This window comes from Condylura cristata, unplaced genomic scaffold (assembly GCF_000260355.1).
Source record: "Condylura cristata isolate star-nosed mole 26May11 unplaced genomic scaffold, ConCri1.0 scaffold00002, whole genome shotgun sequence".
In the NCBI taxonomy this organism is placed as follows: Eukaryota; Metazoa; Chordata; class Mammalia; order Eulipotyphla; family Talpidae; genus Condylura; species Condylura cristata.
The window spans coordinates 14,374,654-14,398,871 of NW_004567103.1; the positions used below are offsets into that span (position 1 = coordinate 14,374,654).

Below are 24,218 nucleotides of genomic sequence, written 5' to 3' on the forward strand. Positions count from 1 at the left end.
CAAAATCTGTTCTGAAATTCTAGTGTGGTTATTAGTGTCATCCTAGTATTTGAAGTTTTAAAACATTAACTGTGACGTGCTAAGCATGTGCCTAAGCTGTATGGTTTTTAGTCATGTTATCATTCTACTGAATAGTACTGGATGTAACATCCCTCAGTATACTGGTCTAATCAAGTATTTTAATTAATAAGTCTTTGAGACTTGCTTGAGAAGCAAAATTAATGCATGTAGAACACGAAGAAATCCAAGCAATTCCGTTACATAAATTAACCCATTTATTATAGGCTCGCAATTTCCACATCGTAGAACTTCTACTGGTCTTTCAATTCCTTCAGTCTTCTGATGGCAGACTTTACTGTGACAGCGGAAGTGGTGCTGGGGAGAAAAACAAATCTGGTTTCTAACATAATTCACTAAGTTTACAGGTGAAATGTAAATGAGCAGTCATCGTTACATCATAATCAAAATGTTATCTTTTAAGGACTGTCTTCAATTCCTTGCAGAATTTGACAGGCAATTTCACGCTTCTGATTTCTCAGCCAACAGAGCATAAAAATATTAATCTGAAGAGATAGCAGCAAGAGACCCAAATTCATTAAAAAGGATGGCGGTCAAAATGTTAGAAGCAACTAATTATAAAATGGTATGGAAAGTGAGCTATCAAAAAGCAACGTCTAAAGCAATAAAGATGACCACTTTGGAAAGGACGTTAAAACGCTTACAGGCAAGTCTTGCCACTCCACCCCACAGCTGGACATATAAAAACTACTCATTTTACTATCACAACTATGAAAGGCCTCTACTTCCCCTCATACAATCTCTACAAAATGCTCATTTGTAAACGACGCAAGTCTAAACACCAGCTAAAAGAAAACTGCAACTTTCATTACTAAGCAAATATTCCAAGACTAGAAACCTCCAAGAGCAGTTTTAATTTCCAGACATGGATAAAGTTAAAGGTCGGCACAATCAAAAGCAGCGAAGAGGCTTACCAAACATCACCTGGCCTGTGCCAGGGCTGCAAGTCGAAGAAGTCCAACCAACACCAATCAGAAAGGCAAAGGCGTGGCAGCCCAGGTGACCATACACAGTAGGTGAAGCTAACCTGCACCCTCATGTCTACACACAGCTTGCAAGCCAAGATTAATACAGGTTCAGCTCAAAACTGTATAAAATGGGTGACTTTTTGGTTTCAACAGCTGTTTCTAGTCTGATTACGCTGCAAGTAAACCCTACTCACCTCACAAACAAAAGCATCCTTCTTTTCCATCCTCAAGACTTAAAACCAAGCCCCACCCGAATCCCCCAATGTCAAACCTGGAGCCTGACAAGCCACAAGGTCCCGATACCACAGCAAAGGACTTACTTATAGGTCCAGGCTCCACCTGCCACCGTTTTCATGCAGGAACCACAGTGCCAGATCCCCACAGCTCGCCTCTTCATCTTGGTCTGCAAGAGACACCAGTTTCTGCTGTAAGCCAGGGAAGCCTCCAACGCCCAGGAGTCCCAGTGCAACAGAAAACTGGAACTGGTGCACCTCACAAGCTTGTGCAACACTTGCTCCAGCTTTCAAGGGCACAAGACGCTTTCCCCATGGGTACAGCAGGGATGTGAAAGAACCTTCCCACTACATCAGGGCTGTTTTTAATGTTTGTCTTCGGCCGTTTGTTTAGCTTCTCTATATTCCACATAGAAGTGACGCCACCCCGAATTGCTCGTTCTCCTTTTTAACCCAGTATTTTAACCCTTCTGCACCAAAAGGTCTCCCTTTTTAAATGGAAAATATGGGCATGAAAATAGTTATCGCAATGTTTGCATCGGATATTCTAACTACGACTCAGAACCATCCTACCATTTACAAACTTGAATCTTACTTTGCCACAAAAGGAGCAAGTGTACTTGGCGTGCTGGCTGATTTCAATTTTCTTCACCATTTTTCTGAGGGAGGCACCATAACGGGTCCCGTATTTACCGACGATCCCCACCTTCTTGGTACGTTTGGCCTGTTAAGGGTGAATTAGAAGAAAGTAGACATCAGGAACCCCAAACGGGACCTCACGGGAGACTCTGCCCCACCCCCACGTCGGGGCTTCCGCACATTTTCCCACCCACCCAATCCGGCCTGTAACCTAGCACCGGCCCCCCCGTCCCTAAATCCACCCTTATAAGACGAGTCCCAGGGTCGGTCCGCGCTCCGAGGGCACCCGCCACCCCGCCCGCTGGGTCACTCTCAGCCAAGCCACTCCGTGGCTCCGCCTTGGTGAGCTAGAAGGCGGCGGCAAACGTACGAAGGCGTGGGGGACCAAGCACAGGGCTGTAAGGAGAAGCGGGGCAGGACGAAGAAACAAAGAAAAAGACAGATGCTTGTGGATAGACATGTAAGGCCTCACCGGCCGGGTACTCACCATGTCGCCGTACACTAGGTGAGCGCCCAGAGAGGAAGAGATGCAGTGCGCAGGCGCGGTTTTAGACGGGCGAGCGGAAGTGACGTTTAGGAGACCCAGCTAGGCGCTGGTCTCTATGGTCCGGAGGTTTTCTCGCACCCGCGGCCTCCCGGGGATATTGAGGGTGGCAAGAAAGGTCTGCGCCATATTTACCCTGACTAAGCATTGTAGAGACAAGAACTGAATAATCTGTAGACTGTCGTTAATAATAGTATGGGTTCATTAATTGCAGCAAATGTCCAGCAGTAACGCTAAATGGTAATAATAGGGGAAACGGGGGAAAAGCATACAGGAACTGTCCGTACTAACTCATTTTTTTCTGGTGATGTAAACTTTCCTAAAAAGTACTATCTGTTAAAAACAAAAACCACCCCCAGGGCCACCACAAGCCAACTCCACAAGGGGCAGGCCCATGTTGCCCACTGCTGCATCAAGCGGCCAGCACAGAATCTGGCTGGCTGCCCCCTAATGCCTGCAGACTAGAGTATGGCCGGGCATGGTGTGGTGGTGGTCGGAGGCTTACAGAGGGTTCTGTCTCGGTTTCTTTGCTTTACAGGGTCAATCCACTTATGTCAGGGCTGAAGAAGACAGGTAGTCTAGGCCAAACTAGAAACTGAGACTCAAGGTCAAAAAACTCACTCAAGGTCAGAGTGAATGACTTGGGCCAGAGCCTGTTCAACTGAGTCACAAGGGTCAAGCCTTCAAGTCTGTTTCCAGCTGTAAAGAGTGTACTATACACGTCAGAGTGTCCCTGGGAGGATGAAACAACTTTAATGGGGCCCCTAATGAGCATTTCTTTTCTTTTCTTTTTTGTTTTTTAAAGATTTATTTGTTTGTGCATACAGAACTGGGGTACAGGCCAGAGGCTCAGGAGCGGTGAGAGGCTTCACCAGAGACAGAGTGGGGTGCAGAACCAGCAGATCAATGAAGTACACTGCTGAGGGGAGCAGCGGGTGGGTCAGGAGAGGTCTACAGGCCAGAATCGAACTTATTCAGAAGTGGCTTTAGCGTCTTAGCCCTATGCTTTAACTCGCTGAACCACCAGGGAGGGTCCCCTAGTGAGCATTTCTAAATGTGATTATTATTATTGCTGAACTGATGATGATACCTGATTCCAACGTCTCTTGATATCTTCAATCCTGTTATACTCTCTGTCATACTCAGGGGATACAGCAGACCAGCCTTCCACCTTCCCTTTAAAATAGGCCCATCTCTTTTCTCCTTAATGTCTTTAACTTATGCACAGTGGCTGTTGTGGCCACTGCCACCTGAGGCCAGAGACAAGAGGCCATTCGTTGTTCCAGCACAGCCTCCTTTGGGATGAAGGATGGCAGGGGACCAAAGAAGCAAGTCCCTTCTCCCCCAAATATAAACAAACTGCATTCTGGGAGTGATGTCCAGAAATCTCCCAACCAAAACTATGATCTGCTGCAGAAAACTGTAAATTAAAAATGTATACATATTTCTAATTAATTGATTTATGCATACAAGAACTAAGGTAAAGGCTAGAGGTATGCGGGAGGGTGAGAACAGAAAACAGGCATATTGACTGCTGAAATACACTGCTCAGAAATACACTGCTGAGGGAAGTAGCTGGTGGGGCAGGTGGGTCACCACGTGGGTCACCCCCCTGGGCCGGGATGGAACTCATGCTGCAGTGGCTTCAGTTTCATAATGTGTGCTTTAACCTATTGTGCCACCAGGGAGGGCCCTAAAAATAATTTCTGTTGGTGCAAACAAATGAGATTGGTGGGAGGAGGGCTCCAGTCTGCCTGCAGAGCTTGCAAGAGTGGTGCAGCCTTGCCCCGGCGAGTGGATCAGTGGAGGCAGCCTCCAGCAGGAGCAGCCCGGAACCCCAGTCTCCTCCAGATCACCTGTTAGCAAACTGTCACTTCCCCACCCCAACCCCTGCATAGCCTCCTGCATCTCTAGCCTTCTGGGGAGTGGGGGGATAGAGAGAAACAACACAAAATTGCAACTAAGTAGCTGGAAAAGAACTGAGTAGCTTCCATAAGAAGAGGAAATTTTTCATGTTCAGAGCAATTTTGTCAACACCGAACAATTCTCTTCAAATAGCAAGCTTGAGGATGCACAAATAGCACTCTCATGAAAGCTTTTCTAAGTGGCTTCAGAGAATTGTGCCTGTCCTAGTGTCTCAGTTTGTCCTACCTGTGGGCTGGTAAATCTTCCCCATCAGAGGACCTCAGATGTAGCGCCCGTTACTGGGATGTGCACCTGTGTAAGTCTCAGTGTCTTTGCTGAGTCACCCCTGCTCCTCCGGGGCGCTCCAAAGTCACTTTTCCGCTTTCAAAAGATAAGTTTATTGCAACTGAGATGTAAAAATGCACAAAAATATGAAAAAATAAATTATTATTAAAAAATAAATAAACTGAAAGAAAAAAAAATGTTTAAGTCACCACCAGAGAAGAGTTCTTTTAGCTGTTGAATCAACCAGCTTCTCTTGGGGGACAAATGGAACATTTTATTCTTGAAAGAAATCTGAGGTGCAAGTATCATCCCAAATTCATCTCCTGCTGAGATAGAGGGGTTTATCCTGGGTCCCAAGTTCTTTTCTTTTCTACAGGAAAACTAAACAAAACATGGGCACAAAAGTCTGTCCTTTAAACTACCGTTTTCTTACTTTGTGATCCTGAACTTGGTAAGAGGAGGATGGGATAAAAATCAAAGTAAGGGGTAAAGGGAATTCCTTTGTTCCCTTTGACAGTTTAAAGGTTACCTAAAGAGTTTCAGAAAGCACTAAGATGCCAGTAAGCAGGAATGCACAGACAGGACAAAGCCAGGAGCCGGCAGGGCAGGGCCAGCACCTCTTTCTCAGTTTCCCCTTTGCTCCAGAAAAAGGCTTTGGGGAGACCACGAAGGAGAAGAAACAATTCCAGACAAGAGGGCCCAGGCCAGCAGGAACCCAGCCACAGGCCCCAGGAGCAGAAGTTAACCAGGGTCACTCGGGCCCACTCACCGACCCTGTGGGGAGGACGCATGCAACTGCAGTGGCTTTAGTAAACCTCTTTAAGGGGCCAATGAGGGCAGGCCAAGGATGGGGTCAGGGGTGAGGGGTGGGGCTGGGTAGCTGGAGTAAACTGCAAAATAAAGGAGGTAAAGGGGTGTCCAAATATTTCCTTAAACCCAAAGGTGCTGACTCTGTCCAGGTCTTACTGAGTAACACAGAATGGTGAGACGGATCTCATCAGATTTCAGAGGCACAGTTGGGATGCTCCAACTCAAAATATATAGGCTACTTGGTGTAAATAAAATTTACTTCAGAGACCCTCAGGGACATCTCAGGAAGGGTTTTTCTGCAAAGCAACTGAAACTGAGGTTCAACCAGAGGTCTCAGAAGGAGGCTCTAGGCTCCTACAAAGACAAGTAATCACAGTTCCAGACGTGAGCTCCAGATCTCAAGGGCCCGGGGCAAAGCCTCTCTGTAGCAGGGACTGCTCCGACGCCGTCCAGGACCACCGGGGCACTGCGTGTTTCGGGCCCCCCGGCACAACAGCAGGGCCGTGTGAGCCTCACAACCGCCAGTTCTTGCGACAACAGCACGCACGTACATCGCAAATCAACTCCACACTTCATTTCTGCCTTTCACTTGTAAAGCATACCCAGGTATACAAGCCACATCCCTGAAGGAAGAAGGAATTATTAACAACAGGGATGAGAGCCACCAACCTTTTCCTCTTAAGAGACTGAAGAATTTGACCAGCTGTCAGGTACCCCCATGCCACGCACAGAAGCTGCTAGTCCAGCTCGTGGTGTGTGGTCAGCATCAGATACACACTGGATTTTGAAGATAGCATGAGAATAGTAACATTTCTCTGTAATATAAAAACCATGATTTTGTTGAAATGACTATTATTAACAGGTTAGGTTCCGTGTTACTTATCTGATCTTTATTTTAAAAAGTATTCAAGCAGGACATTGAAACTACATGGCATTTTTGATTCCTACCTGACAGAGCTGCTGTGAACCAGGGCTGGTGAATGAAGGCTGAAGAGCCCAATCTCACCGCGTGGCCTGCGAGCCAAGTACAGTGTTTACGTTTCTAAGTGATTGAAAATAAATCAAGGGTGACAATTTGTGACACTGAAAAGGACATGAAATTCAAATTCTAATGTCTTACTGGGATAGAGCCACGGGCCACCAGTGTGGGATGACGTGTGGCTGGTCCCGCCCCACAGCGGCAGCACGGAGCAGCTCCTGCAGAGACAGCTGGGCCGTGAAGTCAAACCTCATTTTATTTTAATGAGGATCCGGCACACCTGCTTGAAGCCCTCAGCTTACTTCATTTTTCTTCATGGCCAGTGAAGCCACAGCCACTCCCATTATAGGATAAGCTCTAAACAGACAAGTACTTTTCCGCTTTGGTTTGGGACGTGATTACCTGTCCCTGGGGACAGGTGCGGGCACCCAGGTGCTCCACAAACATTGGCTTCATCAATACATTTTTTAAAATCCCAATTCCGAGGGCTGTGTTAAAAGCACCTTGCTATTTGAAGAACATCAATTACTCCTCCTACAACCTACCATCTCCACTTCTCAGCCAGAAGAGCTAAGGCCCGAGCAAGCCCCTGCAGGAGGCTGGAACGGAGACGCCGGCATCTGGCCTAGCAAGCAGCTGTGCAGAGACCGAGCCCAGAGCTGCAGTCACAGCAACAGGCGCCGACCGTTAAAATAATCCTCATTTTATTGTAACGAATTCCATGATTGTTAAATGTATTCTTTTCCCCGCTCACAGGGGAGAGGTAAAACTGTCCCAATTATCAGAATATTCAAATTTCCTTTTCTTTGATGAACTGCCTGTCGATGTGCTTTCTTCCATGTTCAGGGAACCAATTCCAGAGTCCAGGGAAGCACTTCCTGGGTCAAAGGACTCTGCTGCCTCTAGGAGCTCCATGTCACTTCCCTCGTCCTCAAAGGACTTCTGGAATAGGTCATAGATCTTCTGCTGCTTTGGGTCCTTCATCAGAGAAAGAAAAGATAAAGGGAAGACCGCAGAAAAAGGCTGACTCTCCGTCACTGTAGCAGGAGAGAGAACCATGATGAGGGACCAGGCCGCCCGGGTCAGGGACGCACGTCAACCGGTGCAGGCGGCCCAGGCCTGCAGCCACCTGTCACCGCAGCCCGCCAACCTCAGTGTCACATCTCCTCTTTGCTGCTCACTGGGCAAAGACATGTTGTAAGGGTGACAAAGAGCCTCTCACACTATAATTATGATGCTTTCTTCTTTCTAATGTTCCAAATCTTCTTTCTAATGTTACTGAAATAGCTCCCAAGATCTCACTCCTCCAGAGCTCCTCCCCACGGATAGGCTAGTCAAGCTGTAATTCAACTCCCAAAGCAGTGTGCTCAGCGTTCATGTTCAGTGGTTAAAAATACATGGACATACTCAACAATGTGGTAGATACATGCACCTATTTGCGATGACCTTCAATTTACAAACGATCAAAATGTCCACCATGTGCGACCATGGCCTGACGGCAGTGGAGTGGTCTTAGAATCATGCCAGAACCACAAAACACAAGAGGCGTGGGGATACCCCTTACTGAGCTCCCCAGTCTAAATCCCCAATCCTGATCCTGTTCCAGTTTTGCGGGATGTTTTCGGTATCTCCACTGACATCCCACTTGGTTCCTTACACTAAACCTGTGTAAAGACCACCCCTTGCCTCATTCCTCCTTCTCCAAGCCCGCGCCTCCTCCCGACAAGTCGGTAGGTTTGTAGTCTACCTGCGCTCTGAAACGCCCGATGCCTGCCTCTGTGTCTCATGCATCAAACTGGCATCCGCCTGCTGCTGCCACCAGTCCCCTCCGTGCTCCACTCTTTTATCTGGGCTGTGCTTCTGTGCACCATGTGGCATGCAATGACTCAACGGCTCTTCCTGTTCCCAGCCTCTTCCCATTTTGAGTGATGCTGGGCCCTCGCCAGGGTGGTTTCTCCCAAGCTTTTCTTTGGCACGATTTTCTTTGTTTTGGGCCCCCTGTACCTAACTCTTCAGGTCTAACATTGCTTCCCTGACTTTTCAGGCCCTTTATAATTAGGTCACAACCTAACTGGCCACTGCACCCCCTTGTGCCCTAACAGAAGCCCTTTGCATGCGTAAGATAAAGTTCCTTGAGAATGGACCACGGGAGTGTGTCATGAAAAAATCTGAGATAATTTATTGAACCCGTACCTACACCCCCTTTCAGGACCCTGATGGGGAGACCGAAGGAGTCTAAGGGTCAGCCCCACGCTGGCCACATGCCCTCCCCAGGCAGCCTCACCAGCCTCTGCTGAGCAACGCAGGTCAGGAAGGGCCCAAAGGCCGCTGCTCCAGCAGAAACGGCCGCTCCCCTGTACCTCACAGACCACGGCCACGCGGAGCTCATGGCATTGCCATGGTAAGTTCCAGAGCCTAGTTCACGTGCCTGCACAGAGGGCGGGCTATTTGGTGAATCATGATCTTTTTTGCTTTTGTCTCCTATGCAGGAGGCAACATTTCTTTTTCTAGAAGTTTATGAAATTTTCAGCCCTGTTTTAATAAGAAAAATGGACATAATTTTAAATCAAAATTAACTTTGAAAACCCCACTTATATTATCTTGCACTTATACTTAAGGTAGAATTTTTTGTTTTAATTATTAATTTTTTTATAGATTTATTTTTATTTATGCATACAAGAAGTGGGTATAAGCCAGAGGTACAGGAGGTGAAAGGATTCACCAGAGACAAAATAGGGAGCAAAACAAGGTGAATGCACTGAAGTACACTGCTGGGGGGAGCAGCGGGCGGGTCAGGAGAGGTCTGCCGCGCCATGTGGGTCAGCTCCGGGGCAGGGATCGAACTCAGGCAGTAATGGCTGGTGATAGCACTGAGGCTTGAACCCCTGTGCCATCAGGGAGGCCCAGAGTTTTTTATTTTCTTGAGATAAAAATTCTTAACTAATTCAGAGTAGCTGAGACTAAGGCTGGCATAAATAACGTATTTATGAAATATAATTTAGAAACTCATTCTCAATGGTTACGAATCTTTTAAAAACAAGGCTCATTCTTTTCAAAAGGCACATGATAATCACATCTCTTAAAATAGTTACCATTGTACTGAATTAGTTTATTAGAAGATTAAAAAGTCTGTTCTAAAATTGGTTTATTAAATGTTTATCTAAAACGATAATTTGTATTCTACATTTTAAATGTATTCTACATTTTCAAATATAATCTCTACATTTAAAAATGATTATATATCTCAGTAATTGTATCCTAAAGAAAGTGCTTCATTGGTAAGCAGTGTAGGTGCAAGGTCCGACCTTTGGACGCCTAATTCTTAGCACCTGTCACCATGAGACTCTGCCGATTTAACTCAGCTTGGCAACCCCACGACAGGGCCCTTGGATTCCTGAAGACCCAGCCGTCTTGCTGCACGAGGTCAGACCTCTGAGCTTAGAATCAATTTTCTCACGAAGCAAACAGGAGCAGGCGGTATCCCCCGAGTCCGCACTCCCCCTTGTCAGCTGTGTGAGCTGGTGAAAGCCCTAGAAACCTGGGCTTCCCCGTTGTGCTTTTATGGGCTGGCAGCATCAGGGCAGGAAGCAAGGCCGCCCCACCTGGCCTCCGCAGAGGCCGCGGCCTTCCTCAGCAACTCTGACGGCCGGGCCCCCTGGTCCCGGGAGGTGCTCACCAGCCTCTCAGCTTCCTCATAACAAGGGGCGGTCACAGGCACACGCCGGGCCGGCTTCAGAGCACCCACGGCTCTGGGCAAGTGTTACTGCTCTGCGTGCCTCAGTTCACCCCTCTAAAAAATGGGGGACAGTGAGAATAAAATGCATCAACAGAGGGGAAAGTGCTATATAAAAGCAAAACTCTATTTTAAACACTCCCGGTTTGTGCTGGGGACGTGTTCCCATGGCAGCCCTGCTGTGTGGTGTTGCTATGGACTTTTTTTTGCAACAATTCAACAGTTGCCAGAGGGAGTTTTCTGTCAGCTTCTGACAGCCGGGCGGAAGAGACAGCATTTAGAAACTCTGGTTTATGAGAACCGAGGCCACATCAGAAGCAGTAGGAGTTGATGCCATCAGTTCTCCATAAGGGAGGCAAACATGGACTGAACTAGAGTGGTAACAGGCCAGTCACTTCCTGCTCCAAGGTTGGGGGAGCTCTCAGGGAAGGTCCACACCCTGCTGCTCAGGACCCAAGGGCCTGATGCCTCCTGCTAACCACGCGGCCAGGACCCATGCACTGCTGTTACCTTATAGAAGTAATCACTAGCTTCTGTCATTTCTGAAAAATTGGCATCAGAAAGCCCAGCTTCACCCAGAACTTTAATCTTCTCTTGAATCAGGGGCCTGTTGGGGAGGAAGGAGCTACAGTGAGTACAACCTGCATGGAGCCTGATGAAAACCAGACCTCGTCCTCCTCCCGGGGGCCTCGCTGTGCAGGGTCACACCTGCCCCTCTCGAAGCACAGCGCCACCCCACAGTGCTGCCTCTTGGCTCATGTCAGCGGGGTCAATTTTTTTCTGCTGGCAGATGTGTGGGGATAAATGCTGTCTCATTACAACCAACTTTTGTATGAGCTGGGCAGTTAACAAATCCCCTCAACAAAGAAGGCAGTGGAGTCAGCTGCCGAGGCTGGAGACGACGCCAGCAGTGGAAACTGGTGAAGCAGTCATGAAACTGGCACCAGCAGGCAGAAATGGGAGTGGGATGAAGCACTCATGGCCCAAAGTGAGCCACTTTCTCCCAGTGGCCCGCAGCACTGAGCAGGGGCTATCACACCCACGCATGTCCGTGAGGGGTGTAAGGGGCATCGGTCCTCATCCTGTCTCAACAATGCCTGTGTGGCTGGAAGTGCTCCAGCACAGTCAGTTCCCCTTCCTCATCTCGGGCCGGTGGGAAAGGACCCTCAAGGCTTCCTGTGAGCCACCCACAGGTCACGAAGAAAGCGGAGGGTGGGACTGGCAGGCTTTTCCTTGGGCTCCCCGAAGCCAGGGGCGGAAGCAGCTAGCGAGCTAAGGAAATACAACGTCGGCGTCAACTCTTGCTCGGTCCCAACATCCGGGCCAGCCCGGGCCGTACCAGAGGTAGTCGTCAGCTGTGCCTTTCGCCACGAGGTAGTGGATGCCCACGGAGCTTGCCTGGCCGATGCGGTGCACCCGGTCCTCAGCCTGGATCAGCACCTGTGCAGCCCGGGAGTCGGCACGTAGGTGGGTCAAGACCCACACAGCTCAGCCCACGGCCCCAGCCTCCCATACCCTCCTCCTCAGCCTTCGCAGGTGGCGGCAGGCCCACCTCCACCACCGGTGGCCCATCCTCTACAGAAGACAAAGCCAACGCAACAAAGGCTGGGAGCCGAGCCTGCAGCCGGACAGCTGCACACGGCCTCTCGGTGTTGGGTTCAGGCTGCTGTCCAGCTGTGTGGTGAAGGGCCCCTGAAGGAAACCCACACTTCTCTTCCCCGGGAGAGAGTTTGTGGCTATGTAAACAAGCACAGCAGACCCGAGAGGAGGCCCCTGACTGGAGGCAGGGTGGTCTTTCACACGGAGCTGCGCTCTGCAGGGCGTACAGCCACACGAGTCACGCTCCTACTATCGAACACTCTCAGCCACAAAGTCCACCCATCGCACAGCCGTCCACTGTGAGTCGACCGCATGAAAGTGGCTTCTCGTGCAGGAACACGAGAGGAAATGACTTCTTTCTGGACGTCGAGAGAAAATGCTGAGTCCAAGCCATGTTTTCTCTGGGCTGTCACAGCCTCAGCTGATTGGCCAGTGGCCACGACCGTGGCCAGGGAATGCCCCAGCGGTCACCACATAGCATCTGCAAAAGCAGCTGGCAGAGATGGTTCACCAAAGGGGCAGGGGCGGGAGAGTCAGGCCTGGCCTGCATGTGCTTGCTCCCTTGCCTGACCGCTAGGCCCTCGAGCTAACTGTGCCCCAGCTTCCCAGAGTGCAACTCTGACTCCTTCTAGAGTCTAAACTTCAGTTTTCCTATTGGTAAGGTGGAGTCGATAACCTCAACCCTTGGGAGGCTGTCCTGAGGCTGGGGCTGACCAGCGGGAGAGGAGCGGGACGCGGGCCTGTGGGCAGCCGGGAGCAAGCCAAGGGAACGCCCGTCTTCTGTGACCCTCACCCCTGGGTTCCAAAACAGCTCGGCAAACACCACCAGGTCAGCTGAAGAGAAGGTGAGGCCCATGTTGGCGGCAGTGATGGACAGCACAGCCACGGCGTGCCGCTCGGACAGCTGGAACTGCTGGCACAGGTGCTCTCGGTCAGCTGAGGAGGTGGAGCCGTCGATGCGGATGTGCTGGACGTGCTGCAGGAGCAAGGGGAGAGCCAGTGGGTACGAGGGGGGCACCGCTGCCCCGCTAGAGGCAGAACTGAGGACAGAACCGGCTGCTCTCTGAACTCAACTGAGCGGGGCATCAGGTTGCCGCTTGATGCTCCTTTTGTGGCTTTCCTTATACCTTTCAAATTGAAATCCACATTGAGGTAGAGTCATGGGAAGTTTAAGCAATAAAACAATGATCCCCCGTGCATCCTGCCCGATTTCCCCCCATGAGAACATTCTGCAAACCTACAGCACAGTGTGGTGTCTGATCGGCTCTGAAATCTTGCTCACGTTTCCCCCGTGTGTGATACAGCTGTCTCCCTGGTAGGCTTCACACACCCACCTCCACCTGCCCCTGCCCTAGCTCCCGCCTGGACACCCCTCACTGTCCCGAATGCACCGTCCTGTCCTTCTCAAATGTTTCTTTCTAAAGATTTATTTATTTGCACACAGAACTGGGCTGCAGGTCAGAGGTGCAGGGGCGGTGAGAGGATTCACCAGAGACAGAGTGGGGAGCAGGACAGGCACATCCATGAAGCACACTGCTGAGGGGAGCAGTGGTCTGCCGCGCCATGTGGTCACCTCTGGGGCGGGGATGGGATCAAGCTCATGCTGAAGTGGCTTTAGCTTCTTAGTGCTGTGCTTTAACCCGCTGCGCCACCAGGGAGGGCTCACTCAGATGTTTCATTTTAAGAAAGTTAAATAAATGCAGACATACAGTGTGTAGCCTTTGGTGATGTTCATTTTATCTCATAGCAGGGGACAGTCATACAACACTGTCTCCAGTAAGAAAATGCTTTTTGCCATTCCCGCTTGTCAATTTTGTGATTATTTACACAGAGTGATGGAAGACTGGCGGGACCACGTTGCTAAGGCCAGGCACCTGGGCTACCTGGATAAAGAGTACAGGAAGTTACATGACACTGCTGGGAAGAAATTTTGATTCCACTGTGATTCAGCAAGCAAGAAGCTAAAGAGTGTTCAGACCCTTCAGAAACTCCTCCCCGTTGCTTCCAGAAACCATCTGGTGAGCAGAAGACTTTATGCCTGCTCGCAGCTTGCTTAAAACGACGTAGTAGCAAACACAAACAATGAAAGTGCCATGTTGTGGACCCTCCCTGGTGGCAACGGGTTAAAGCACAGAGCTGCGAACCTGGCCGCAGCTTCAGCACGAGTTCAATCCCCAACCAGTGAGCTGACCCACATGGCGCAGCACACCTTCCCTGTCCTGCCCGCTGCTCCCCTCAGCAGTGTACTTTGTCAATCTGCCTGTTCTGCTCCCCACTCTGCAATGATGAATCTTCTCACCCCCCCCAACCCCGCCCACACCTCTGGTCTGTATCCAGTTCTATAACCACAAATAAAAACATCTTTAAAAAAAAGTTGTGTTGTTTTTTTTTTTAAATTTCAAAGGGAACTTACCTTTTTCTCAAGCTCATTAGTAATTGCATCCAGAACCATCTTATGGTGTGCAAACACTAAAAACTTCTCTCTTCCGCTTTCCAGTAGATCCATTATATATTCACTGCATTTGACAATGACAACACAGTAAGCTAAACACATGTACTCGCCCAGCTGAAGTTACTTACTGAAGAGTGACTGCACCTGTAGCAGATACCTTTGGGGACCTGCTGCCCCCATCCACTCCCATCATTCTCTGAGAACTGACCTCTAGCCCTTTCCCCGCATGTCAGGTAATTCAAATTGAGGAAGCAAAGTTCGAAGTTGTGGGAAGCCATCTTGCACCACAAACTGCATACTTCATATATGCTGAGTGTCTTGATGGCTTACTGCTGGTCTGTTACTGAGATATTCTTACTAGCTGAGGTCACATAAAATATTAAGAGTTTCCACTTTAGCTGTACTATCATTATGTTTTCAATACAAATTGAAGTTTCTCCTATAGGCCTGAAAATACCCAGGCAGGGGATTAAGGGATTCTTGACAGCAATCAAATTTCTAGAAGCGTAATATTGAGATATAAGTAAAAAAAAAATAAATAAATAAAATGAAGAGATGGTCAGGGAACACTCTAATTTAGCTCACTGCTAGACTCAAACTACAGGGCTAGCTGGTAAGCCAGTGGTAATCTAATTATTTTCTGGGGCAAAGGGATATGGAGTGAGGAATCTTATTTACTTGGTCTTTATTCTCCCCTTGATTTACCTCTCCTCTATCCACTGTATTTTTTCTCGACACCCCACCCCTATCGCTAACTACGGCCTTGCAGGGAGGGAGACAGCCACCCAGGTGGGGAGCGGCCCAGTCAGCAGACATCCCCATGAGCTGTCTGGGTAGAGAAGAGCCATGGGCCTCCTCAGAGAGGACAAACTGCAAAGGCTTTTTGTTACAAACGTGATGAAGAGGTACACAAACTGTCCTCTAAACATAAGAATTACTTTCAAACAACACCATGGCCAGCGAGGATACAGAACTGAGTTCAATTGTGAACTGTTGATACTAATAGAATCTGTGGTAATTAGTTTGTAAGACATAAAATTTGCCATGACATAAACAAAAAGTTATTGCTGCAGTATCAAAAAGTCACAAGGCCATCAAATCAACTTGGTCAGCTCATAAAAACCACAGGCCCCAATTTTCCTAATGTCCCCTCCTCTGATGTTTCGGATGTAACTGTGCCATTCCACCCTTCCCCAAAGCCCCTGTGTTATGAGGCTGGAAATATCTGTCTACAACAGCCTGCTTTTATATTGAAAGATGCCCATTAAAATAAAAACAAACAGCAAAAAAGGGGAAAAAAGTAATTTTCCTAAATTGGGGTTTTAAGATATATAATCTAATTTTCATTTACTGGCTACATGACCCTGCGGTCTAAGGTTTACTTGAGATTCACTCAGTTTCTGTAACAGTCCTATGTGACCTAACTCTACTTGAACAGTAGAGACAAAAGATGTCAATATGGTTCAAAACTCTAAGACATCATATGATTTATCATGGAATTCTGGAAAAGGTGTGATGTTAGGGACTGGATATCTGTGTCCCCACTCACCCCAACTCACATGTTGAAATCTGAACCCCTACAGTGATGATACGAGAAGGTGAGGCCTTCTGGAGGTGATCAGGTTATGAGGGCAGAGCCCTCAGAAATGGGATTAGCAGTGTCATGAAAGAGACCTCAGAGTGGAGTGCGCCCCTGCCCCCTCCACCAAGGAAGGAGACAGTGAGAAGACGGCTGCTGGGAAGCCAGGGCAAGGGCCCCCTGCTGGGTGAATCTGACCCTGACCCTGGACTTCCCCGTCTCTAGAACTGTGAGAAACACGTTTATTTTTAAACTCCCCCGACTATGGTATTTTTGTTCTAGCAGCCTGAATGGATGATGACAAGGTATGAGCACAGTTTATGTATGAAGTGGCAAAATGGTTAGATTAAAACTTCTAAGGGAAAGGGGTGGTTCTGGACCCAGTTTTCAGTGGATACTGTATTTGATGGGTCACACGCTGAGGGCCTGAGGAAAGGACGCCCACCCTTGCCATCTGCTATTCCAGCAGCACACGAGAAAGGATTTGGGGCCAGTTCCGATGAGTTCTGAGAGATAACTTTTCAGGCCATAAAAACCACATCTGGCATGCATTAGTCTCCTAACAGTATCAGGATAAATGAAAAGGGCAGTGCCCAGGGGCGAGGAGAACTGGCCAACGTCAGCAGTCTTTGGAGCAGAAGCTGAGATTTGAAAAATGTGGCAAACTCAGCCTCTTACCACATTAAAGGGAGCAGCGGGCAAGGCTGATGAGGCCGGAGACCTGGAGGCTGGGCAAGCTGTGTGTGTCTCAGTTTGTCCACTGATTCAAGGCCCCACAGCCAACCTGGCGTCGCTCTGCCCACACTAAGCTCACGTCCGCTGTAATTCTATCACTCGCCCCATTATCCTGCCAGAGTCTCACAAGAATGTTAAACAACAAAAAAATCAGACAAATTGCCTCAAGTTTGTGCCACAGTGATTTCTGAACATGAGCAGGTTTTTCTTTCCCTAAGGCAGACAACTGAGGTGTTTTTTTTTTTTTAGTCAGTAAAGAACAGAAATTATTACTTCAACTTTTGTTTTCATGGCAGAAGGAAAACTAAGTGTGACGGGGCCACTTGCCTGTGTCTTTTGAAAAAACTGATATTCGCCTCTTTATCTAAATGAGTAATGGTGGAAACTTTTGACTTTGGAGAGGCCAGAGAACCCCACTAGGCAGTTTTCATGAATTCCCTAAAGTTTTCCTGAGGCAAGTGACCAGTGTTCTAGAGGAAAAGCCCCCATTCCTGGCAGGTCAACCCCTACCAGGGGCAGCAGCTTCAGGCTGGGCTCAAGCAGGAAGCACCAGCCTAGCGTCCTAAGCACACCTGGCAACCCTCAGGGGCAGCCCGCCTCACCTGTGGGCGAGAGACCTGAACCCTAAACTGTACGTTCGAGCTACGATCTTAATCTTGGATCATTTCTTACAGAACAGACTATTCTGACAGACCAACGTGGCAGATGCTCCCTTTTAGAAGAGACTGAGGCGGGGGGGGCTCGCTGCCCACTTACATGATGGATGGGATTTTAGCTTCTGCTGTACTGTTGAAGAACATGATGAGGGCTTGCTTCTGGTTCTGTTTCTGTGGATACAAAATTGAGGGTTAAAACCTCCTGTTCTAAGAAGTCTGGGAAAAGATGATGCCATCACTGTCACGAGCTTCACAAGTCCCAACACAGCCTCTTGGTCTGGACACACTCACTGACACCAACTCACAGAACTATCTGGACTCTGGGTTGGTCCTTGAAGACATGGCATCATCGCAACTCTGCCACCCTCTGAGCTGCTGTGAGGAACCAATGAGGTAGGAACACGGAGCTCGCTGGAAAGGTACGCCAGGCAGGGCTTCACTGCACAGTGAATGCCGTCAGCTGAAACCTGGTCTTGCTAAGCACAACTACTTACTGCAGTGTGGTGACAATATGTTACATGTGACCAGACTACCTGCTCTTTGCCTCCCCTTTTCTTCTGTCAAGTGTGTCCACACCCGATTGATAAAGTGCACCTCTTACTGATCAATTCCAGCTGCCCCTGAGTAGTCTATTCCAGTTCCATCTCAAAAAAACTAACTCATCTCCATGTAAGGTAATCGACTTCCCAGGAAGAAGCCATGTTCTTTATAGTTTGCATCTAATCAAATCCTAATAAAGACTGCTAACAGCAGATACTCACAGTTTCAGAACAACGAGATTATCTGGGCGCCAGAGGGGATACTCTGTTAGCAAAACTGGTGAGGCGGACACCTCCTCCCCCAACAAGCAGGGGTTCCGGCAGCCACTCCCGCTGGGGCCCCGGGAGACCAGGGACTGATGTTGTGAATAAAGATGGAATCTTGATAGCTTCCTCGTGGAATAAAGATGGAATCCAACAGCAGTAACCTCTGTGGCCCTGAACTCACTCCTCTGGGGTACGCACTAATTCAGGAAAGCAGCAAAGTCAGGGGGCGCCTGTAACTACCAACACTGTGGACAGTGGAACAGCTGCCTACGTCAAAGGGTGTCCTCATTTGGAAATGCCTTTCTTCTCGGCCTTGACGAGAAAGATAGGTACCCGAGAATCACCAGCATGTGTGGTGGGCACTGACAGGGCAGGAGGCCCATTCACCCCCATGCACGTTGTGGCCGTGTGGCCACTGTGCCCCCAGTATGTGGTCGTGTTCCAATTTTCAACTCATGTTGAAGCGGCAACATCATGGCCATGTGTCTTAACTAGATTTTAGTCACAGGCCCAGAGGAGACTACAGTGATCCCTGGCCACACATACAACCTCATCTGTGCCCTCTGGGTCCCTGCAGCAGGTTAGGCCTCTCACCTAATGCCATCCCTGGTAGGATGGACTAAAGTAACACACACTGACCACCTCTCTCAATGTGTGCAGCTTTAAGCTGACGCCCGCCCCCCCCCCCAATACTCCCACCCACTCACCCCCAGCCCCCCATTAGCATCAGCACAATCGTACTCCTGTGTCCTCCAGAGACTCTTCCGAGCGCAATCCCCTGCCCACAGATACTCACTCCACACCTGCTAATAAGAAAGGCAGAAGCGACACAGTTGGAGAAATGACTAGAAGCACCTCCAAACCTTGGCCAAGATTTAACGCCTAGAGCTAAAGAGGGTGTGGAGAACCAAATTCCTTCATCATACACGGCACTCGTTCACTGCCTGCTGCTGGGGGTGATCTGTACCAGAAGCCTTCTGGCTAGGCCCAGGGCGCAGCGTTTTATTGTGTAAGATCTGCCCCCACGTCAGAATGGCATGTGCACAAACTCACAGGCAAGCTCGTTTTCAGGGTGGTGTACTCAGCATAGTGAGTAACTGAAATAACTCCAAGTTCTAGCTAAAAATGACTGACAAACCGATATGGCCATGTTGGAGAATACAATATATTTTTAAAATACCATGTTTTAAAAGAACATCTAACAACATAGAAAAGTGTTCATTACGCACTTTTAGTGCCCTGTTTCCTTCCCATGGGATGTATATTTGTGTGATCTCAATTCTTTTAAAAAGTGTATTACTTATTACATACTTACGTGATATTGAAATGTATATATAAATAACACGTAATTTAAAGTAAAATATACATACATTTTACAGAAAGAAATATCTACGTGATTTAAGCCAAAATTTTATATGACGCAGAAGATGGCTGGCTCTTTTCTCATAGTGTCATAATAAAAATATTAAATGAGTTATTGACTTATTAATTAATACTTTGCAGGTTATACACACTAGACATCTACTATAGTTTTGACGTGGGAGAAATTAATAATTTTATCTTAAAAACAAAACACACCAAAAAATCCCCCCGGGAAGACATAACACTGGCCCATTAATGATCTCACTTCTTTTGCCACCCTTAGCAGGACATTTTAAATATCCTGCATCTTTTGTTCCTGCTTCTTAGATTTTCATGATTATCAGATCCAGTGGGGTTTTGAATTTATTTTTTTATGTTGGAATTTGAATGGACAGTCAAAAGGCAAGGGGTGACCTGGATACTGTCACTAGGAAGTCTTCACGGGCTTGTTCCACTTCTTTGTTTCTGCTCTTGCGGATCAAAAAGTGGCTTTAGGCAAAGAGGATGAGAATCACTTTTCCTTAGCCTGTGAAGAGGCATCTATTATTTCAGCTGAATATGAGACAAAGATTTCATTCTAGCTTCTATTTTATAAATTGGCTGCCTCACCGTGGCTTCTGTGATTTAAAGCTTCCCCCAGATGGGAAGGGGTGAGGAACAAAAGAAGAATCATTTCTGGACAGATCAGCAGGGATTTCTGGAGCCACCAGAATGTGAAACTTTCAAGGAAACTTGGGCTCAGTGTAAGGAAACGAGGAAGGGTACTTTCCGTAGATTCACAGCCCTCCTTATTTGACTAAAACCATAAAACCACAACACCCCACTTTAACTGTTTCCATTCGGCATTTCACAGCCAGCCAGGGTGTGACAGGGATGTCTGTGGCCATTCGGCCCGCTCCCGGCAGGCCCACTGACCAGAGGCGCCAAGTGAGTGGGCTTTCGAGTGAGAAATACTCTCATGTCCAAAGCACAAAGTTTATAAATTCATTTACTACTTGGATTTTCCATGATAAAAAATGAATTTACAGTAAAGAACACAAAAGGGAGTTTTTGCAAGGGTTAATCTATCATCGGAAAGAATTTATATCTGGTTTCAGCTTCATGCTGAAAATAATCTGTACCAAACACAATTGCTCCCTTTAGGGGTAACCTTTTAATTTTCCCAAGACCCCAAGGAAGCAGGCAGCAAGTGTCCAGCACTAAAATGAGCAGTGCTGCAGGCTCTTTCTCAGCTGGATTCTGGAAGCAGCACACTGCAGTCTAGGCTTTGCTTTTATAAACTGCAAAATGGCATCAAGACGCCAGGGTGGCCCCCCGGGGGCCCAGGAGTTAAGTTTCAGTTCTATCATGGCAATGGCCTGTCGGGGAGCTGACCCACATGATGCAGCAGCCCTCTCCTGTCTTGCCCACTGTCCCCTCAGCAGTGTGTTTTAGTCAATGCGCCTGTTCTGCTCCCCACTGTCTCTGTGAATCCTCTCACCCTGCACCTCTGGCCTGTACCCCAGTTCTTCTATGCAAAACAAAACAAAACAAAACAAAAAAGACTCCAGGGTGAAGCAGTTGAGGTGACAGTCACACACAAGTGGCACTTTTTCTGCACTAAAGCTCAGAGACAGGCCTCAGCTTCCTTTTTTAGGTAAGAAAGCATCAAAACATCTGACAGAATGCAAGGGATTTGTATTGCTAGTGGAAGTGATAGAACATTAGTCCTGATCTCCATTCTAGTAGCAGCGCATCACTGCTAGCAAACTGAGAAATTAAGCTTTCAGGTTAGATCAGGCTCATGATCTAAAATCCTGTCTGGGAAGAGCAGCTACCCATTCACCCTGAGGAACTATACTAGTTGTTTTCTTGTCTGGCAGTTTGTTAGTGGGCAAAAGCTAGAGTAGCAGGCAGCCGAGGTTTAGAAAATTCTAAGAAAACACTTGAAAAGGTCTAAGAATAACATATCCGGTCACTGAAATTTTATCTCTAGAAATAGAAAAAGACCCCCAAGGCTTATTCTAGCAACAGAGCCAGCCTGGCTCTGCTCGTAGGTCCACTGAAAGCTAATCTGAGAACCACTAGCTTGCACATCCACATCAGTGCTGCAGAACTCAGTTTGGAAACTCCACAATGGAGATCCGAGACACGCAGACGACTGCATGAAATACGGCACAAATCAAATAGAGCCTGACAGCACACCAGGCATCCGCTCGTCTCCAGCTATCCTGCTCCCCACGTGCACATGGTAAAACAACATTAAACGCTGTGCTTTCTGTCTCCCGACATTCGGATTTATTCTGTAACTTCCCAGAGGCAGAGATCTCATCTACATCTAAGTTTCTTTATACAGGGTAATATGAAGGCCAGATAATGCGTTATGATAATGTCAAAAACGCCAATGACAAACAAACAAAATGTCAATGACTTATCTTCTTGGCAATGGAAGTTGCAAAGTTTTGTCCCAAGAGGAAAGAAATGGAGCTATTGTAGAATACTTCATTATACTTAGCACAGTATGACACCAAAGAGAGATATGAAATGAAAGTGTTTTGAAAAGATAAACCCCCACAGCAGAAAAGAGTCCTGAAAAAATGGTTACGGCTTCAGCTCCATCACAAAGCAGCCAATATCTTGGGCAAATCAAAATCTCTGGGAACCTCAGCTGCCTTCTCTGTAAAATGAAGATGCCAACTTGCTGCCAACCATAAGCTTCTGTAATAAAAGAGTCTGGGGAGGGGGCTGGGAAACTAGTGTTATACAAATGTCAATTTGCTACTCTGTGAAGGCACATGCCACAGGAGTTAGAGGTTAACCCACACACTGAGCGTGTGGGGGACCAACTGCCGACCCCTGCTCCTAGACTTGAGGCTTTCTCGTTCCAGAACAGAGCCCCGTCCTGAAGTTGCCCAAGGCTTACTTGCCTGATCATCGGACAACAATGACCTACGCGAGCACTAAACTGCAATTCAGGAGAGCTGTTCGAAGCAGGCTGGGCGAGCTGGAAATGAAAGCGGCCCCTGTGCCTGCCCAGGGAGTGGAAGGCTTGCGGGGCACAGCTCAGGCGATGCCGGCTAAGCCCCGGAGACCCCCCTCCCCCCGCCCTCGCCCCGGACTCACACTGCTGTCCTTGGTCATTTCCTTGGCAGCGGTGTCCAGGGCGGCCCGGACCTTGGCGCTGCAGCGGCCCGGCACGACCATCACCATCTTGCGCTGCTTGGCGGGCAGCTGGGAAAGGACGTCGCATTTGAGGCGGCGCAGCATGACCGCTTCCTCCAGCAGCAGCTTCAGCTCGCGCAGGTTGGAGGAGCCCGAGTAGTCCCACCCCCACTGCTGCTGTGGAGAGAAAGGCAGGACAGCCCGTGAGATTCTGGGGGACCCAGTGAACAGAGCTGCAGCCTCCAAGTAGGCATCTCTCCTCACTGGTTTTGCTCAGGCAATTTCAAGTGGCTTCGGGGGATGTACAGGCTCTATGTACGGGCAGAAGGAAGCCAGGAACGGGGTAATAAAAACCTGCATCATGATTCTATACTATTGCACCAAGTTTCTAGCAGCAAACGCAAGATGTCAAGAGGTTTGGTGTTCATTATATCCAAAATCAAAACAGCCAGCCTGTCAGACAATTCCTGCAGGCTAAGTACAAAATAATCTCCCCTAGGGCTAATCCTACAGAGTCCACTATACAGTAGGGAAGTAAGAAAATCTGTCAGTAAATATCTGATGAAAACGACGAGATTTAAAAAGCTGTTGTTCCTACAGGTGATCTGGGGATGGGAAGCCCATGGGGATTACAACTGAGATGGAAAAATGTACAAAATGATGTAAAAATAAACTACAATTAAAAAAAAAAGCTGTTGTTCCTTAGCCTGGGGTACACCGACACAACCAAGCGCGACGCGCTGATGGCGACTGCAGGGCTGGCGGCAGCTGGGGGCGCGCAGGGAAAGCAGCGGCCTGAATCTCCTTCACTGGTAGGTTCGTTCAAGGGCAAGAGCCCGGGGGGGGGGGGTGTCCAGAGGAAGCCAAGTGCAGAATCCACCCTTCACCAGGAACCCTCAGTCTGCCAAGACGGCGCTTTTGCAAGTGGGGAAGTGGGAAGAGGCACAAAGGTTCCAGTGAGAAGGGGCCCTGTGCCCAGCCGGCCTGGTCAGCTAAATGGGCACTGGCAGAGTCTGTGGCCCGTCGGGAGGACGTGGGGCTTGTAAAGGATGTTCATAATCCAAACATGGCGATTTTCTCTGCTTACAGCAGTGCTCCATGTTGGTGGAGTTCTCTTCCAATCATCTATGAGCGAGAGGCAGGGAGGGAGAGGGGTGGGGAGGGAGAGGGACAGGGCCATCTGCTCGAGAATTCATTTAGCATGGGGCAAGTGCTGCATCCTACTTTTCCTACTTGTGTGTTTCTTTATGTCTTTAAGTAAACTGTTTTTCAGTTTAAAAAAGCTGAGATGTCAGAAACTGAGATTCTGATGGCGATGCACCTGTGTTTGAGTCTCCCAAACTGTGGAGACTGCAGCTTCGGGGGCGGCTCCGCTGGCACTGCATTCAGAGAAATATTCTGCAGGCCGAGGCTCCTGGCCTGCTGACCAGGCCCCAGCCTCTGAAACGGGTCAGCATTTAGAGCGAAGGCCAGAGCTGAGAGCCACCCGACAGCCCGAGCCACCCCCTGCTCCACTGTGCACAGGTGTCCTTCACCTTTTTCGCACAGCATTTTTTTTTTGAAGTGTTATTTATTTATGCATACAGAACTGGGGTACAGGCCAGAGGCACTGGGGTGGTGAGAGGATTCACCAGAGTTAGAGTGGAGAGCAGAACAGGCCGACTGACAAAGTACACTACTGAGGGGAGCAGCGGGCGGGTCAGGAGAGGTCTGC

At 48.5% G+C, this 24,218-nt stretch overlaps 2 protein-coding genes across 2 annotated transcripts in view; both read right to left on the reverse strand.

Annotated features, from left to right (window-relative positions):
- Nucleotides 1-252: 252 nt before the first annotated feature.
- On the reverse strand, nt 253-2,487 carry RPL37A (ribosomal protein L37a). The gene is made up of 4 exons (XM_004674310.2): nt 2,406-2,487; nt 1,875-2,003; nt 1,367-1,449; nt 253-375 (listed from the first exon to the last, which is right to left on the reverse strand). Exons 1-4 carry the CDS (start codon nt 2,406-2,408, stop codon nt 312-314), a joined length of 279 nt encoding a protein of 92 aa, XP_004674367.1. The 5' UTR covers nt 2,409-2,487; the 3' UTR covers nt 253-311.
- Nucleotides 2,488-6,333: 3,846 nt separating this feature from the next.
- Nucleotides 6,334-24,218, reverse strand: part of SMARCAL1 (SWI/SNF related, matrix associated, actin dependent regulator of chromatin, subfamily a-like 1) — a gene marked incomplete at its 5' end in the record, with an annotated part of 41,223 nt that continues 23,338 nt past the window's right edge. The window contains 9 exon segments of the mRNA XM_012725270.1: nt 6,334-7,419; nt 10,685-10,781; nt 11,514-11,614; nt 12,567-12,749; nt 14,187-14,289; nt 17,296-17,366; nt 22,466-22,494; nt 22,497-22,557; nt 22,559-22,681. Coding sequence (XP_012580724.1) covers nt 7,192-7,419; nt 10,685-10,781; nt 11,514-11,614; nt 12,567-12,749; nt 14,187-14,289; nt 17,296-17,366; nt 22,466-22,494; nt 22,497-22,557; nt 22,559-22,681 — 996 coding nt within the window.